This window comes from Molossus molossus, unplaced genomic scaffold (assembly GCF_014108415.1).
Source record: "Molossus molossus isolate mMolMol1 unplaced genomic scaffold, mMolMol1.p scaffold_m16_p_7, whole genome shotgun sequence".
Taxonomy (NCBI): Eukaryota; Metazoa; Chordata; class Mammalia; order Chiroptera; family Molossidae; genus Molossus; species Molossus molossus.
The window spans coordinates 8631263-8647461 of NW_023425401.1; the positions used below are offsets into that span (position 1 = coordinate 8631263).

The 16199-nt window shown below is 48.9% G+C and overlaps 1 protein-coding gene across 1 annotated transcript in view; it reads right to left on the minus strand.

Moving 5' to 3' along the window:
• Positions 1-16199, minus strand: part of BMPER (BMP binding endothelial regulator) — a 227661-nt gene that overhangs the window by 183655 nt on the left and 27807 nt on the right. Inside the window, exon 3 of the mRNA XM_036247202.1 lies at positions 12743-12842. Within this exon, the coding sequence (XP_036103095.1) occupies positions 12743-12842 (100 nt within the window). The remainder of the gene's footprint in view (positions 1-12742; positions 12843-16199) is intronic.

Sequence of the window (16199 nt, forward strand, 5' to 3'; positions counted from 1 at the left end):
TGTCACCTTTGAAATGGCTGGGTAAGGGCATCAAGGAGGAAAATTCACCCTCTAAAAACAGGACGAAATTGGAAAAGACCTGAACTTTGGGGCCGAAGCCTAGGAGAGACTGCCAGACATCTGACAAGAAAAGCGAGTGGTGCGCTCAGACGTGGAGATGAACGAGAAGACGTCTCCAGGGCAGACGGGCCCTCCCCGTCCCGTGCGGAGCCCGAGGAGGGGACCTACGGGAGCTCCCCATCTCCCGAACTTCCTGAAACAGAGGAATTAGGGGTTCCTGGGTTTCAACTGGTCCCCAAAAGCTTAGCTTCTGAAGTAGTGATATGTGTTAAAGAGAAGAAAATACCAAAACCTGGCGTACCCTCAGTGCGCTGCTAACGGCTAAGGGCCAGCGCCCGGGGGGCCAAGAGCCCGGGTTTGCAGTGACTCCAGGGTCCGAGGAGCACAGGCTCCCTGGGTCACCTCCAGCTACCGGCACAGCACTGGGGAGACCAGCTCCCCACACACCGCTGCGGGCAGAACCACTTGTTTTGACCTTAGAGGCCCTCGGGTCTGTGAACCCGTTCTCTGCCTACAGCAGGCCACGAACTTTCAGTTAGCGTTTAGGTACGTTATCAGCAGCAGAGGTCATGCTGCTTGTTCTGTATACGCAGACAAAACACTTCAGAATGACAGAGCGCCCTGGCCGGTTTGGCTCAGCGGTTAGAACGTTGGCCTGCGGTCCAGAGACCTGGGTTCGGTTCCCGCTAAGGGCACGTACCTCGGTTGCAGTTTGTCTCCGGCCCTGGTTGGTCGTGCGGGTGGCAGCCTCTCGATGTGTCCCTTTCACGTCAATGTTTCTCTCTCTCTCTCTCTCCCTCTCACTCTATCTGAACAAAAAATGGAAAAATGTTCTCAGGTGAGGATAAAAAAAAAAGAAAAAGAATACCAGTGCTCACATCTTTCAGTTATGACTTCCTTCCGGCCTCCTCTCCCCTAACCCTATGTATAAGAACTCATAATGTAACGAGGAGAAGAGCCATTCCATTGGCTCCCGAGCTCCCCACCTAGGAGATAATTAAGAACACAGATGCCCAGCCCTGGCCAGTGTTGCTCAGTGGTTACAGCACCAGCCAGCCCACTGAACACTCACGGGTTCGATTCCCAGTCAAGGGCATGTAACTGGATTGCAGGTTCCATCCCCGGCCTCCGGCCAGGTGCCTGCGGGAGGAAACCAATCAACGTGTGCCTCTCTTATATGGATGCTTCTCTCTCTCTTCCCCGCTTCCTTCCTTTTGCTCTCTCTAAAAACCAATGAAGAAGAAAAAAATAAAATACAGATGCCCAGTAAACAACCCAAATGTTCATTGATGCATGAATGGATAACAAAATATGGTATATGCACAGAATGGAATATTACTCAGCCTTAACAAGGAATCTAATAATGATACACACTATAACATGAATGAACCTCGAAGGCATTATGTTAAGTGAAATAAGCCAGACACAAAAGAACAGACACTTATACTTGGCGAAGGTCAAGCCACAAGGGGCAGAGTAGGAAACTGACTCCACGTCTCATTCCAGGTCCAGTCCCCATTCAGCTCATCCTTCAAATGACTGAGGGCTGTTGTGATCATCTGCCAATGCACAGGCCCCCAGGCACAGCAGTTCCATCTCTTCATTTAGCACCTCAGGGTACCCTTGCTTCGAGGGGCCTGAAGTTGTTTCCCTTGCTTTCACAACCCCATCGAGATGGCCATACCACAGCCCCCAGAACTCGAGATATCATAACCTCATTTTTAACTCGGATCGCTCTGCCTGTCCCAGGTATGGCTCCGAGAATGCCCAGGCACCCCCAAGCAGTCAGTGCGCTGCCTCCTGTGCTCAGCATCAGCTGGTCGATGCCCGAGCTTGTCTGCAGATAAACATCTTGAGCCCTTTCACCACTTAGCTCCTGGAAGCCTAATTACCTGGGTCTGGTGTAAATAAGCTCCTCCGAGTGAAGGAGGCACTCAAGTTCATGGACATACCAATGTACTTTGTTCACCTTCATTATCCATCCGTCCCGGTAAATGCAAGCCTCTATCGGACAGAGTCCTAAGGCAAGTGCACACGAGCTCTCAAGATGAGATCCCTTTCCAAAAGCAAACCTAGAACATTTGATGTTTAAAAAGAAGTGCCAACTTCTGAAGAGACTGAGCTCAATCTCTGGTCAAAGCCCAACAAGAATGGTTATAATTGCAGCCTGGTGACTCTTTTTAAAATAATAAATAGTGCATGTACATTCATCCATCTTTATAAATAGATATGCATCCTATCTACAGATATACGTTCAATTTCGCAGTTGCCAAACTTAACCAGCAAATAAAAGGGAACCTAGACAGGTGTTTGGGGTCCCCCATGTTAATGCATTTCTTTCCTGGAGTTTCTGATGGTGCACCCCACCTCTCCATTTGGAATACCTTGCTTTATTTTTCCCAGTTTGAAAGACTCCACGAAACACTGCCAATAGAAGCCTCAGAGCAGATAATGTTTGGATTCTAAGACACTTTTTGATGATAAGCATCACTGTGATTTCATTCCCACAGTGAAGTACAAGACAGGAGGGGAAATCACCTTACGTGAACACAGTTTACTCCACACGGTGGGCAAGTTACTGGCAGTCACAGGAGCAGCTGCAGAAAACTCAAAGCCAAATTAGACACGCGTTTTATGTGATCTTATTAAAGGAAGAAGATGATCATGTCGAAATGAAGGTAACTGGAAGATCTGAAGTCATAGTTGAAGAACATACCTGGTAACTTTGCAGAATGCGATGAAAGATCTACTAAAAATTCTGCCTATTCGTACTGAAATACACTGCAGCCACTAACACGTGAAAATACACTTAGGCTGTGGTGATTTGAAGGATTTTTTTTTTCTTAACCTGTATGGAATTTAAGTGAAGAAACAGTGAAGTCCTGGGAGCTGGGACTGGTTTATAGACATTCAACCATTTTTCTTCCGAGACCAGGTGTTTTCAGAGTGGTACGGCCGTAGACTTGGCCATTTTTCATTCCTATTTATCCACTCTGACTTTCTCCCTACAACTCTCACTCAACATTTTTAAGCTCTGCAGAATTCCAAAAACCCCTATCTTTTTCTTACTCCCTATTCCCCACCAGTATACATTTCCAGTAGGATACTGACCTACTGTGTACCCAGCACAATGGTCATGGCTGAAGATACTGTAGTCCCGGCCCTCATAGAACCTCCAGTTCAGTGGAAATTCCAGAAAATAAAAATGCTAAATCACAATTGTGCCAAGAATTAAGGAGAGATCCTTAATCGTGTGGCAAGTAGCCACGGAGGCCAGGAAGTGATGCCTACAGGAAGAAGTCAAGAAAGGGTAGAAGGTAACAACATGACAGGCAGCGCGAGCAGAAGGAACAGAATATGCAAAGCCCCACGGCAGGAAGCGAGCATAGCACACCGGGAGAACAAAGGGAAGTCTCCTACCTGGAGGAGTCTAGAACAAAGGGGGGAGGTAAGCAGAAGCCAGGCCTTGCAGGGCTTGGGGACCACCTCACCAGGGCAGAGGGAATGGTCCTGCTGGCACTTAGTCTGTGACTTGCCCAGAAGCCACCTTCCAGCCGTAGGTGCCATTCTCCACAGAGGTCTACTCGCCGTGCATCCACAGCTTCTGAGTATGGTTGATAGAAGTCTAAGGTGTCCTCGAGATTGCCACTCCCTGGAATTCCCACCGCTTGAAGTCTCCTGCCCTTGAGCACGGGCAAGACCTGTGAATGGGATGGGTGCCACTCCCACAATTCGCTCATGTCGCATGGCAAAGATGAAGAGATTTTGCAGGTGAAATGAAGATTCCTAGTCAATTTATTTTTTTAGTCAATACCTGGCTTTTATTGCTTCCTTAAAATATTGCAAAGAAGTCTGAGGACGCATTCAGCCTTTTGCTGTTTCTATAGCTGGACAACTTAGACCTTATTCATCTGCCTGCTAAACTATTCCTGTTTCAGATGCACAAATACCACTGGAAACTGTTCCGATATCCTTGTTTCTGAGTGTGGCTTGCTGCATCAAAGCCGCTGAACTTGATACAAGTTGAATGTCATTTCCTTCCAGAATCAACTCATCTTTCTGGGCTTGAGATGCTGAACAAGGAGCAGCTGACCTCATCTGAACCCTGCAGATGTATTTTTCACCCAAGAAATTCCTGATTTCAACAAGAGAACCATTCCCCTGAATGATGACATTAACGGGGAAGTGAGCGTACACGAACTCGTCTTGTAACGGAAGCCCAGTGGAACACCCTCAATCATGTTCTGCACATGACTGCAGAGTGCGAACCGTGGCCAGGTCCTTTCTAGTTCCACACCATCTGTCAACCCAGAGCCTCTTCTTTTTCTTCCCAAGGAGACTGAGTTCTACATTGATGCGTCTGAAGTCCCTCCACGGGGTGTCCCTGGGGTCTTTCACAATAACTGTGCGTCCCTTCAGAGTGATGCTGATAGTCCCATTGCTGAGAATGGTCTTTGCCCTCATCAACTTGACTTGGAGTGATTAAAGAGGAACATGATCCCGAGTGGACCTGACCTAATGGGCGAGCCCTCAAAAAGGGTCTCTAGGTCAGAAAGATGTTCTGCTCTCCTTGGAGGAGCGAGCCATTCTGTAGCTGCAAGGGACTGAATTCTACCAACAACAGCGGGAGCTTAGAAGATGACCTTGGGTCCCTGATGAGACCCAGCCCTGGCTGACCTCTGTAGCCTGGTGAGACCCAGTGAAGCCATGCCCAGAATCCCAATTTATGGAAACTGTGTGTTAATAAATGAGCACTATTTTAGGCCACTAAGTTCGTCCTAACTTGTTATGTATCAATGAACAATGACTAGACTGGACAACAGTAGCTGGAGGCAGCACTGTTAGGCTGGGAGCCACTGGAGAGGACACCCAGGTTTTGATTGAAGCCCTTTGCGTGTTTTTCCACAGGAGGCCAGGGCCACCAGCCTCCTCCATCACCATCAGGAACATTCTCAACTGGCCCTCTCTTGACAACTGAAGATTGATGTACCCTGAGCCAGCAACAAGCCTTGGAAATGGAATTTTCTAACTTAAAGGCTTCGACAAACTCTCCACTTAAACGGCCTTCCAAAATCCTACAGAACCTAAGACACAGAGGCCCCGAATAAGTGGACGGGGACAAATTTGACGGGAAAAACTGATCTCTGTTTTAAATTTTCTGACCGGTTTTAACAACGAAACAGATTTTTGTAAAGGATGACTTTAATGTTCACAAACTCTTTTCAAACAAATAGGGTTCTTTTTATTTAAATGCCAAAATCGACTGGTTTGTATTACGGAAAAACCAGTCTACGAGGTATGACTTTTTATACATCTTCTTCCAGCCAGGGAAACGAAGCGCGAACAAGAAACCCCGGTCCTCTTGGCTTGTTTCTTGTTTGTTTCTCAGCGTTAGAACGTATTAGCAACCCCCACTCAAATTTTCGGGGCTGGGTACCTAAAACTAGTTACACTGTTGAAGGTTAAAATATATATGTGGGCATTCTGTCACATAACGATTTTCACTAAGAAACACGTCACAAATTCCCCAAGCTCTAAATCACGGCAGATACAACCCTGTCGCTAGAACACTGTAGTTCAACGGTAGGAATGTTTTTCGGAGCGACACCCTTTCCCAAGATGTTTTAAGTGACAGGTCAGAGTCCGTGCCTTAAAACAGCTGGGGGTAAACTGCAGAGACGTCTGTGTGTTGGAAACACACACGCAGCATGCAGAGAGGGCTCTGGAAGGGTCTCTAAGAATCTGCTCGATGCTTGTCTGCAGGAAAGGGTACAACACGGCCAGGGTCAAGGGCGGAGGAAGCCCTGCTTTTACTGTAGAAGCTTTGTAGACTTTGCCTTGCCTATGCAAACTGTTTTAGGAAACCAGGCACACACATCCTCACAAAAGGCTCCAGCTCATCCTGATACTGAAGAGGAAAAAAATCAAGTTAGGGTTTCCCACAAGAATGGCAATTGGGAAGGAAAGCCACCACCCCTAAGCCACATGTTGCCTTCAATTACCTCCCCCAAAGCCTTAATGTTCCCTTATCTCCTGTGAAGTTTCTGGTCCACCCAGTAGGGCCGTGGCAGACTAATGGGGGCAACACTGGTGTCAGGACTCCCTCCTTTATCTCTAGAGCCCTCCTGACTCCTTCCTTATCTCACAGTGTGATTCCTGCAAGAACAGTCTCTGGAGCCGGGCCCTGCAGCTCCTCACAACTGCGTGATCGTCGAAAACATCCCTTCACCTCCCTCAACATCTGTTTCCCCATCTGTTCAGTCAGAATGCTAACCATCACTGCGGCAGGGCTGAAGACAGCAATATCTAGGAATCTCTAAAAACCGGAGATGGTGTAGATCAAACTATTCTCTAAATCTAGTTCCCAGCGCAGTTCAGAGAGCTGATAGCGCGAGCTGACCTTAGGCGAATCCTCCTCTGGGATGTGAAACCCGGGGCACACTGCATCCGGATCGGACGGAAAGACGACCGAGGGTTTGGTTGTGCCGAAAGGAAAGAAAAACAGGAGTTGAGGGAAGAGCCATTCTTTTGTCTGGGCAACGCATGTTTGCAAATGCCAACAGAAGCTTGGTCAAAAACAAACAGATCAACACGCCCACGACTACCTCAGCCTTTCCATCGCAAACAGTTCCGACAATAAGACAATTTACTCTGTCCACAAAGAGGGTGTGGTGTGTTTTTTTAATGCCCGTGCCTGTATATAAAAGTAGTTGGCTCTCTGCAAAACAGCCACATAGCAATGTTCTGAAAGACATGGTCACCTTCCAGGTCTTTCTCAAGGCAACATGGAGGAGAGGCCCCTTATTCATGGTCTGGCGCTGTCTGAACAGCAAGCTACCATTCATAAGGCTGAATCGTTGGCCATTAGTCCCAGTCCCCTTCCACTGAGGTCAGTGCCTGGGCTCTGTAAACGCGTCCAATCCCCTTGGAAGTTGCCATGCCTGTTTTGCTCTCTAAACCTTATTTATCAGCACTGAGGAAGGTTGTCCTAATTTTGGAAATCGGTGCGCAAATATTTATATTTGCCTCTTTCCTTTCATTTTCTGAGACATCATAGGATATTTTTTAAGTCAAATATAAAAGTTAAACTATTTAAAAATGCAACCCATGGGATCACAGCTCAGAAAAACAAGAGCCGGCAGAGAAACCAAAGACAAGAGGAGACTGTGGAAAAGAAATCTCAGTAGACAAATGAAAGGCTATGTTCTTATGTCTTTCACCAAAGTACTGCAGACAATTAATATTTTATGCCCTACATGAAAAAGATGGAATTTGACCTATAAATGTTTGAAGTACACCTATTCGTGTATGATCCACTAATAACAAACATATATTCAGATAACAAACACATTATTGTTTATGAAAGAACCCCAAATTAAAGGGTGATTCTCAGTCCAAGTAAATACAGAAAAGCCGCCAAAAACTCCTGTCTTTGCCTCTCAATGATCTCACTTGTTTTCATCAAATAATACTGAGCTTTTTTCAAATTAGATTCATCTTTTACAGAGTTGCTAGGTAGTTGAATAAAAATGTATAACCATTATTCTCATAAAATAATCTGAAAAGTATACTGAGACACTTGCTGGAGAAGAGTGTGTTATAATTTACTTTTTTAAAAACAGAATATTCTGGTTTTCTAAAAGTTAATGACAATTGGTAAGCAGTGCCACTCGGTAAATACCTGCAACATGGGTTAGTATGCACCTGTTGAATGAATGAATGAATGAATGAATGAATGAATGAATGAATCACATGGACAATCTGAAGCACCCAGGAACACAAATGCGTACACACACACACATGCACACAACCTCAAGAATCCTTTGGGGAACATGAGTTTTCATATTTCTGTCCTCAGGCTGAATTGCCTTTTCAACATCAACATCTCTTTCAGAGGAAAATACGTAGAAATCATGATGGAATGATCTCCCGTTTTTGTCTGACCCCTCTACCCGCCTCCCTAAACAATGAACAACTTACAAACAAAAACTTATTCCAGATTTGCTTTAATTCAATAGGTCTGGAGGGACGCCCAGGAACTGGTGTTTTAACACGTTCCCTAGGTGACTCTGAGTGCCAGGCGGTGCCTAAGAACCACTCGGTGCCTTTGTGACTCCTCCCCGGGGCGCCTCCCCCTGGACAGCCCTCTTTGGATGTGACGAACTCCTTCTTGTTCGGGAAAGTCTCTGCCGGAGGGTCTCCAGGGCACACTCCCAACCCCTGGCCCACACGCTGACTTCCTTCCTTCACTGTTCCCTGGAGAACTTCCCCCACTGCTGGTGTTTCTTCGTTCTGTCCAATAGAGCAAGCTCCTCGAAGGCACAGACAGACGCCCTTTTGGTTGGTCTTAGGATTGAAGATTTAACGTCTTTGGGCCCCCCGATTCCTCATGTGTAAAATGAGAAAGATGGAAATTACCTGCTGCTGTGAGAACTAAGTGATGAGCATAAACCAATAGCCCGGTACCTGGCATTGTGGGGAAACCAGTCCCTTTGCTGTGAAGATCATAGGTGAGAGTAAAGGTCTTAGAATCAGCCCGGATGGTGTGGCTCAGTGGTTGAGCATCGACCCATGCACCAAGAGGTCATGGGTTCGATTCCCAGTTAGGGCACATGCCCAAGTTGTGGGCCAGTCCCCAGTAGGGAGCAAGTAGGAGGCAGCCAGTCAATGTTCTCTCTCATTGATGTTTCTATTTCTCTCTCCCTCTCCCTGTCTCTCTAAAATCAATAAAGAAAAAAAAAAACATAATTCACACATCATAACCCACAGGGCCTGGGGTTTTCACAAGGAATAATGTCGTCCCTAAGAAGCTGTGATCCTGACCAGCCATCTCACATGAAGAACAGGAACGACCCGGAAAAACTCATAAAGAATGGCCATGGTCATAAATACCAAATGCGATAAATATAAACTTCTGTAATGGTTTAAAGGGATAAAATTAGGCTCCAATAATTATAAATAAACTATTAACAGTAATTACAGAAGTGGCCCACATATACGGTAGTACACATAGAATAAAATATAAATATGAACACAAACATAAACATAGCATATGGGAATTTTAAATGGTCTAAATTTCCTAGTAGACTGTCCAAGAAAGAATGAACTAATGATATGCCCCCTCTCTCCATGCGTCCCCTACGTTGAAAGCATCAAAACAAACAAACAAAAAGTAATAACCTCAGAGAGCCTGCCAATGCTCCGAGTGTGGATGTTGAAGATGGTGACAATGGCATTTCTCATGGGAATAAGAGGCAAGAAAGCATCGCCCCTCTACATTCGAAACTGAATTGGTTCTGTAACTGTAGCTCTTCAGCATGGGGCCGGATTTTGCAAAAATCCCATGATACCAGTCCTAACTTGTGTCCAAGTTGGTGCTTTCTATGCCTACTGGAAAACATAAACGCGGTTGAGGGCCCTCAGCTAAGTTCTTTCAACGGAGCTTGATACCACTGCTCCGGAACCAGGAAGGGGAGCAAAATGCCCCTTGGGATCCACAGAATCCAGAGCAGGACGAGTTGGGAGCGGAGCATGCACGGGGCGGTCGAAAACGAGGGCCTGGCGTGGGCACTATGGCTGGATGGGCAAGTTTTTAAGGCGAAATCGGCCAATTTGTCTAAATGTTGCCATGTGTAATACCAGCTCTCCCTCCTCTGGTCTGTCATCTTGGAGGAAGAAAGAGCTTACAACCCTCAAGGGAATAGGCCACCCAGGACACCTACTACAGTGTAACGGGTGCCTGCCTCTGCACACAGCCCTTTACATCGGGATTCTGTCCTCAAGACACACGCGCCCACAGACACGACAGGAATGGCAAGTAGGACGTCTCGACAGCCCTTCATAGGAGGAGTCCATTCCGCGCTGTGCATCTGCGCTCTGAAACCGCACGGCAGCACAGACCGGCGGGGGTTTCCGAGTCATGGTGGTGTGTGTGTGCTTTTTGTTCCATGTACTGGGGTGACACTGGTGAACAGGATCGTGTAGGTTTCGAGTGTACGTTTCCATGATACGAGATCTGTATATTGTATTGCCATAGTGCTGTTGAGATGTTCTTCAACTGTGAAAGCATCTGTACTGTTTGATTCCCTTCGTGCAAAAGTGAAACCACAGATACAGAAGTGTGTGTGTGTGTGTGTGTGTGCGCGCGCGTCTGTAAGACGACTGAAACAGGGAGGTCTGGGAAAGATACAGTGAATGGGCAATAGTTGTTATTTCAGAGAAGAGTGGGGTTTGTGCCCAGAAAAGATTTTTTCCCCTTTACTATGTACGTTTTTCAGTATGACGCTGTATTAGTGTAGTCGTTTTTTAACTATAACTAACATGAAAAAGAATTACATCAAGGAAGGAAAGAAGGAAGAGAGAGATGTCGGAGGGAAAAGGCAAAACCAAGTCCCAGCAAGTGATGGGAGGCGGTCGGCGGTCCTTGGGGCTGGAGGCTCCCTGTTGACTTGCACTATCGAATAACTGGGAGAGTTTTGATCAACAGTCTCAGCACCTCAGCATGTGAGTTCTATTTTCTTGGCCACTATCTATGTTACTTTATTTCTTATACCTTCATTCTAATAATATATATAAAAAAAATCTAACTTGGAGAGCAAAGGGTCAAAGAAAAATCCTGCTCCAAAAGGATTCGGAAAATGTTTTTAGAGCCCAGTCCGCCAGGCGGCAAAGCGCACCTACTACACTTCTGTTCACTGAGCTGCATCACGTGACAGGTGTGGGAACTGGGGCAGAGAGAGGCTCCGGGTCTCTACCTGCTCATGTGGAAATGCTGGGGTATTCGTGTCTGGGGGCTGCTGGCACAAATGACCGCAGCTTGGTGGCTTACGACAATAGAAACTGTTTCTCTCACACTTCCGGAGACTAGAAGGCCAACATCAAGGCGTCAGCAGAGCCACCCGAAGGTTCTGGGGAGAGCCCCTCCGTGCCTGTACCGGGCTCCCAGTAATGCCAGGCGCTCCTTGGCTCGTGGTAGCATAACTCCAACCTCGGCCTCTCTAGTGGTTTTTGTTTGTTTGAGGGGAGTTTTTTGGTCTCTAGCAAATAAAAATTATTAGTTTACTGTAAGACCCGTAGGTATTAACAACTGACTTGGCCTTCACAGCTGACATGCGGCTTCCACACAACAGCGCACTGTGCAAAGTTCACCGGAGCCTCGCTGGACGCGGCGGCCGGTGGCCTGTCACCGAGAGTCCAGCCGCGGCTCGAGCACCTGGTTCCGAAAGAGGGCTTCTGCCGGGTTCTGAGGTTCCGCTCCTCTTCCCTGTCCCTCCTGTAGAGTCTCTGTGGGGACGGGACTCGCCTCGTACTAGGTCAAGAACCCTTTCAGAATCCCCACCCAACCTACACATTAAATCTCGTGGGGCTTTTTTTATTTAAAAAAGATATTTTTTTCCTTTATGGATTTGAGAGAGAGAGGAAGGGAGAGAGAGAAACATCGCCTCCTGCACGCCCCGCACTGGGGATGGGCCCACAACCTGGGCCTGGGCCCTGACCGGGAATCGAACCGGCGACCTCTTGGTGCAGGGGTTGACGCTCAACCACTGAGCCACAGTGGCCAGACTCATGGGGTTTTTTAAAAGACAGCGAGCCCTCATGAAATCTTAGAAAATTCTGAAGGAAAAAAAAAAAAAAAAGACAGAGGCCTCGACTTCTCTCCCGAACAACAGAACCTGACTCTCAGGGAACAGAGCCCCGGGGTTCAGATCGCTCCTGTTACGCAGCCACCTTCTCTGTGGCTCTGTCTTCTCCTCTTCAAAGAAAGCGCCAGCCATGCAGCATTGGAGTTGGGGCCACCCGACGCCAGTACGATGTTATCTGAACTAATCACAACTCCAAAGACGCCGTTTTCAGATAAAGCCACTCTGTGGTTCCCAGTGGACAAGGACTTCGGGGAGGACTCTGAGCTGGGACTAGATTAGGAGTGACCCACTCATTGTGCCTTCTGGGGACCCACTTGGTAAACACGGGTTACACCGACCCTAACATACACCAGGCAAGGCCGGGGTGTGAGCTGGGCCCTGCCCTCGCAGACACAGCCCTGAAGCGTGGGCGTGAATGTCCCTCTGCCTTAGGAACCGAGAGGGACGGTGACGAATGAGGCCGGGCCTGGAGCGCCAGCAGCGGCTGGACGGTGGGGCAGAGACCGAGCCGAGGTCCCGGCACAAGTGCCTGGGGTGTGGGTTCTGTAGAGATGCTCCAAAGACAAAAAAACTTACACATTTCATTGGCAAGGAAAGAAAACCTCTAACAGGGACCCAAATGATCCAAGGTGGACTTCAAGACTCTGGCTGAGGTGGGCAGGGCCAGGGAGGAGTCTGGAACACACTGAGTGCTGAAACTTCTTTACAAAAGTCGCCTGTGTGGGTGTGTACCAACAGGCATAGACATCCAGCCCATGTCTCCTCTGTGACATTGTAACAGCTTGCCTTAGAAAAGAAACCCGACAGGCAGATAGATGCTCACCCTCCGTTCAGAACTCCACCAGGGGAGTCCCCTTCCCACCACCAGCCCCCCAAACACACACACACACACACACACACACACACACACACACACCAGCTTCCCTCCCGGCTCCCATTTGCACCCAGCCAAGGGCTGAGTGAAGGGAAAGGTGAGAGAAAGAGAAATAAAAACGTCTGTAGCAACAGCCAAGAGAGAAGGCAGCCAAGACATAAATCACCTTTGCACTGCTCACAACAGGCTCCCCTCTGCTTGATGGCCAGGGCACAGTCTCTCGACAGCGTGGGGCACGTCTCTCTCTTACAGGTCACTTCCTTGTTCTGGGCAAAAAGAGACAAGACAAGAAACATTTGACATCAACTTCAAACAGGATCCCCAGAATGCTAGCACATGGCTGAGGTTTCCCTAGCCTCCTTCCCCCCATCTCGCCCTTGTCTGGGCAAGAACATTCTGTGATAGCAAATAGGGTTTTGCTCTCCCTGGCACAGAAACACCCATCCAGGAACACAGGACTTGTTCAGATTTAAGGGCAGACGAGAGGACGTGAAGGTTCCCTCCGTTACCAGCCAGCTTACCCTGGATAACCGAACGCCAGGAGAGAGGCCTTCTCCCGCCTGTTCTAAGGTTTCCTTCCAGCATGCACTATAGAAACCATAATATTTGCCTAAATCATATTTTGCCCATTGGGCTACCTGGGCCAGGGCTGCATCGTGAGAACGAAAATATTTGCACACGGCCGTCCAACCATCCTTAATAGTGGAGTGCATTAAAATGCAGCAATCTAAACTTCCAACTCAAATAATGACGACGTTGAGTATTGAACCGGCTCAGTAAGAGAAAAAAAAAATATTCCCCGTGCCAGGCAGAGACACAGTCGCCAGTGTTTCGTGGCCGCGGGACAGCTGCATTATATTAGCGCGGACGCCGAGGAGAGCGGGTTTAGCCTGAAAGGTTCGCTCTTAGGATGACTTAAAAGAGACCCAAACGGGACGGATATGCCTGTTTGCAGCCTGAATGTCCAGGAACCAACATCACCATGTCACGGGGCTTCTAGCAGATCTGAGCTTTCTAACGAGTGTCTACTGGATGCTAGGAGCTGTGGCTTTCCTTCTTCCAATCCTCCGAGACACGTATCACGAGATCCCTGCTTACAAACCAGCAAACTGCTGCTCAGAAAGGGGGCGGGGCGGGGCTTTTCCCAGGCTGCACAGCTTCGTGCACTGGGTTGGAGGTGGAGCTCACAGGTGGGCGCTGGCCAGGCCCCCCCCCCCCAGCAAGGCTGGGACCAGCGCGTTCATTGCCTGATGGGGGCTGATCGGAAAGAAGCGCCGACCAGTTCGCTCATCTCCCACCTTGAGAGGAACCTGGAACCCTCCTTGAATCCATGCAGGAGACGTCCTGACTCAGCTCTGACAATGTCCTTGGGAGACTCACAAGTGTACCCAGTCTGCTTCAATGTCATTTCTGGTCTGAAACCAAGGAGGGGTGTGTGTGTGTGTGTGTGTGTGTGTGTGTGTTGGGGGCTGGGGGTCCCAGCCCTAAATCAGTTCTAAGATGACACATGGGCTTCTGTGCCACCCTCAAAGCCCTCAGGAGCTCCCCAGCCCATGACGACCCTCCCAGGGTCTAATTCTATAATGAATCCCCACTGCCATCTCCTCCTCTTTCAAGAGACCAGACTGCCGAGCCCTCCAGAACCCCACTTGCTCCAGCTCACTGATTACTGCCCCCCAGAGTAAGGTGTACGAAGCCTGGGGCCTTCCTGTCCCAACCGTTTCTCCAGCCTTGCTCTGTCCCCAACTTCCTGGCTTTGCAAGGCCACTGAGGCACGGGACAGAGGAGCCCAGCACGGGAAGAATGTCACTCAAACCTGTCCACTGGGTGACATGCACAGAGCATGCCTGGCATGCCGGGTAAGGACCCCTGAGGCCATCCCAGGACCCGCATGGCTCTCAGAGAGAGGGCATCCGTCCTCAGCCACCGTACCCACGGCCGTGGGGCTGGTGTGGAGGTCTTTCTGGTTTTCTATTTACTAGTCGTCCATGTACGATTTTTGGCGGTTGACCTGGACAATCTGGATTCCTCCTCTTCCCCCTTCTGGGTGTCTGCTGAGTGGCAAGGGGGCTCATGGGACTCGTCTCGTTCATTCTTTAGAATCCCGTGAGGCCGTGGTCTTCACGCTGGGCTCCAAATCAGAACCCCGTGCAGTTCTTAACTAAGACTGGCCCTGCCTCCCACCCGCTGAAGCCCAGATGTGCTTTTCCTGAGCCCGGGCCTAGATGTTTATTTCAGGCTCCAAGGTCACTCCAAGGTGCAGCAGGGCTGACAACCACGGCTGGAGAGAGCATTCCTCTGGCCAGTGCAGCTGAGATGGCTCGGCATGTCCACGGGCCCTTAGTGAACCGCTGAGCTACCGTCCAAACCCAGGCGCCCTGCCCCCAGGCCCTCCAAAGCTCTTCCCTTCACCCTCTCTTCTTCATAAGGATTTTGGCATCAAGACTGTGAGTCATGGCCCTTCGATTTATTTTAATAATTCTCCTTATATTACAAATGCAATACATAGTTACGGTCCCAACACAAATTAAAGAAGCATATTTAAAAATAGAATAGCCCACTGTTCCACCACCCAAGGAACCCAGCGCCGTGATCGGGTAGGAATGCAACTTACAGCTCCTGCAGCCATGGTCTGACCCCGATGTGAGGTGCACGCCCTTCCCAGGTAGAGCATCACCCCAGCCTCACGCTCACCTGGCTGCCACCTCAGGGAAGCACCACTCCCCAGGTCACCTCCTCTCTGACGGCCAGACGCAGGCACAGGGAACCCAGCGCTCCCAGGGCGGTCAGAGAGGGTGCGAAGGCTCCACTTGGGGTTTGATAAGCAGGAAGCGCGCACACTCTTCAATGCAGGAATTCTGTGCTAAGTTAGAAACCTGGGAGCCAGTCAAGATCCATAACAGAATCCCAAGATTCATAATAAATAGCTTGTAATTACAGTCCAGCACAAAAGTTATTCCAACCAGATGGTTTGTGGACTCACATCTGGACTTTTTTTTGTACACACACAGGGAACAAACCTAACCCTTAGCTGTAGGTTGGTGGGGGTTTCTTACTTCCTTCTAATAACACTGGGAAGGATTTTTACTATTCTACCAAAGGTCACATTGGAGCTGCCACATCTGATCCTTTCCCTGGTGTCCAGTCGGCGTGGGCGTGGACACAGAGCACATGCTTTGAATCCCAGGCCCTCAAAGAAAGAAAAACGACAGAGAATCACTGGTGAGAGGCTGACCCCTCCATGCGCTCATTTGGGTCCCGCACTCACAGGGTGAACCCACGCACGGATTAAGACCGCTCTCTTCACTTTTCCTCATTTTGCCAAAAGACAGACACCCTGGTCCTCAAGCCAGTGGCTCTGGGGGGAGAGGCACACACACCCTCAGGAGCCCATCTCCACCGGCTGCCACATCTCCATGGGCACCCGTGTCCTCTGCTCCGGCTCAAGGTCACAACACATCCAGTTCACTTTTGCACGCGGGAAACATTTTCTGATGCTGGTTCACACTTAGCGCACGCTTTTATGTGGCAGGCTCTGTGCTAAGAATTTTATGTGCACCATGTCACCAAAATTCCTCATTGTCCCCATTTTATAGATGAAGAACCGAGGTGCAGAAACGCAC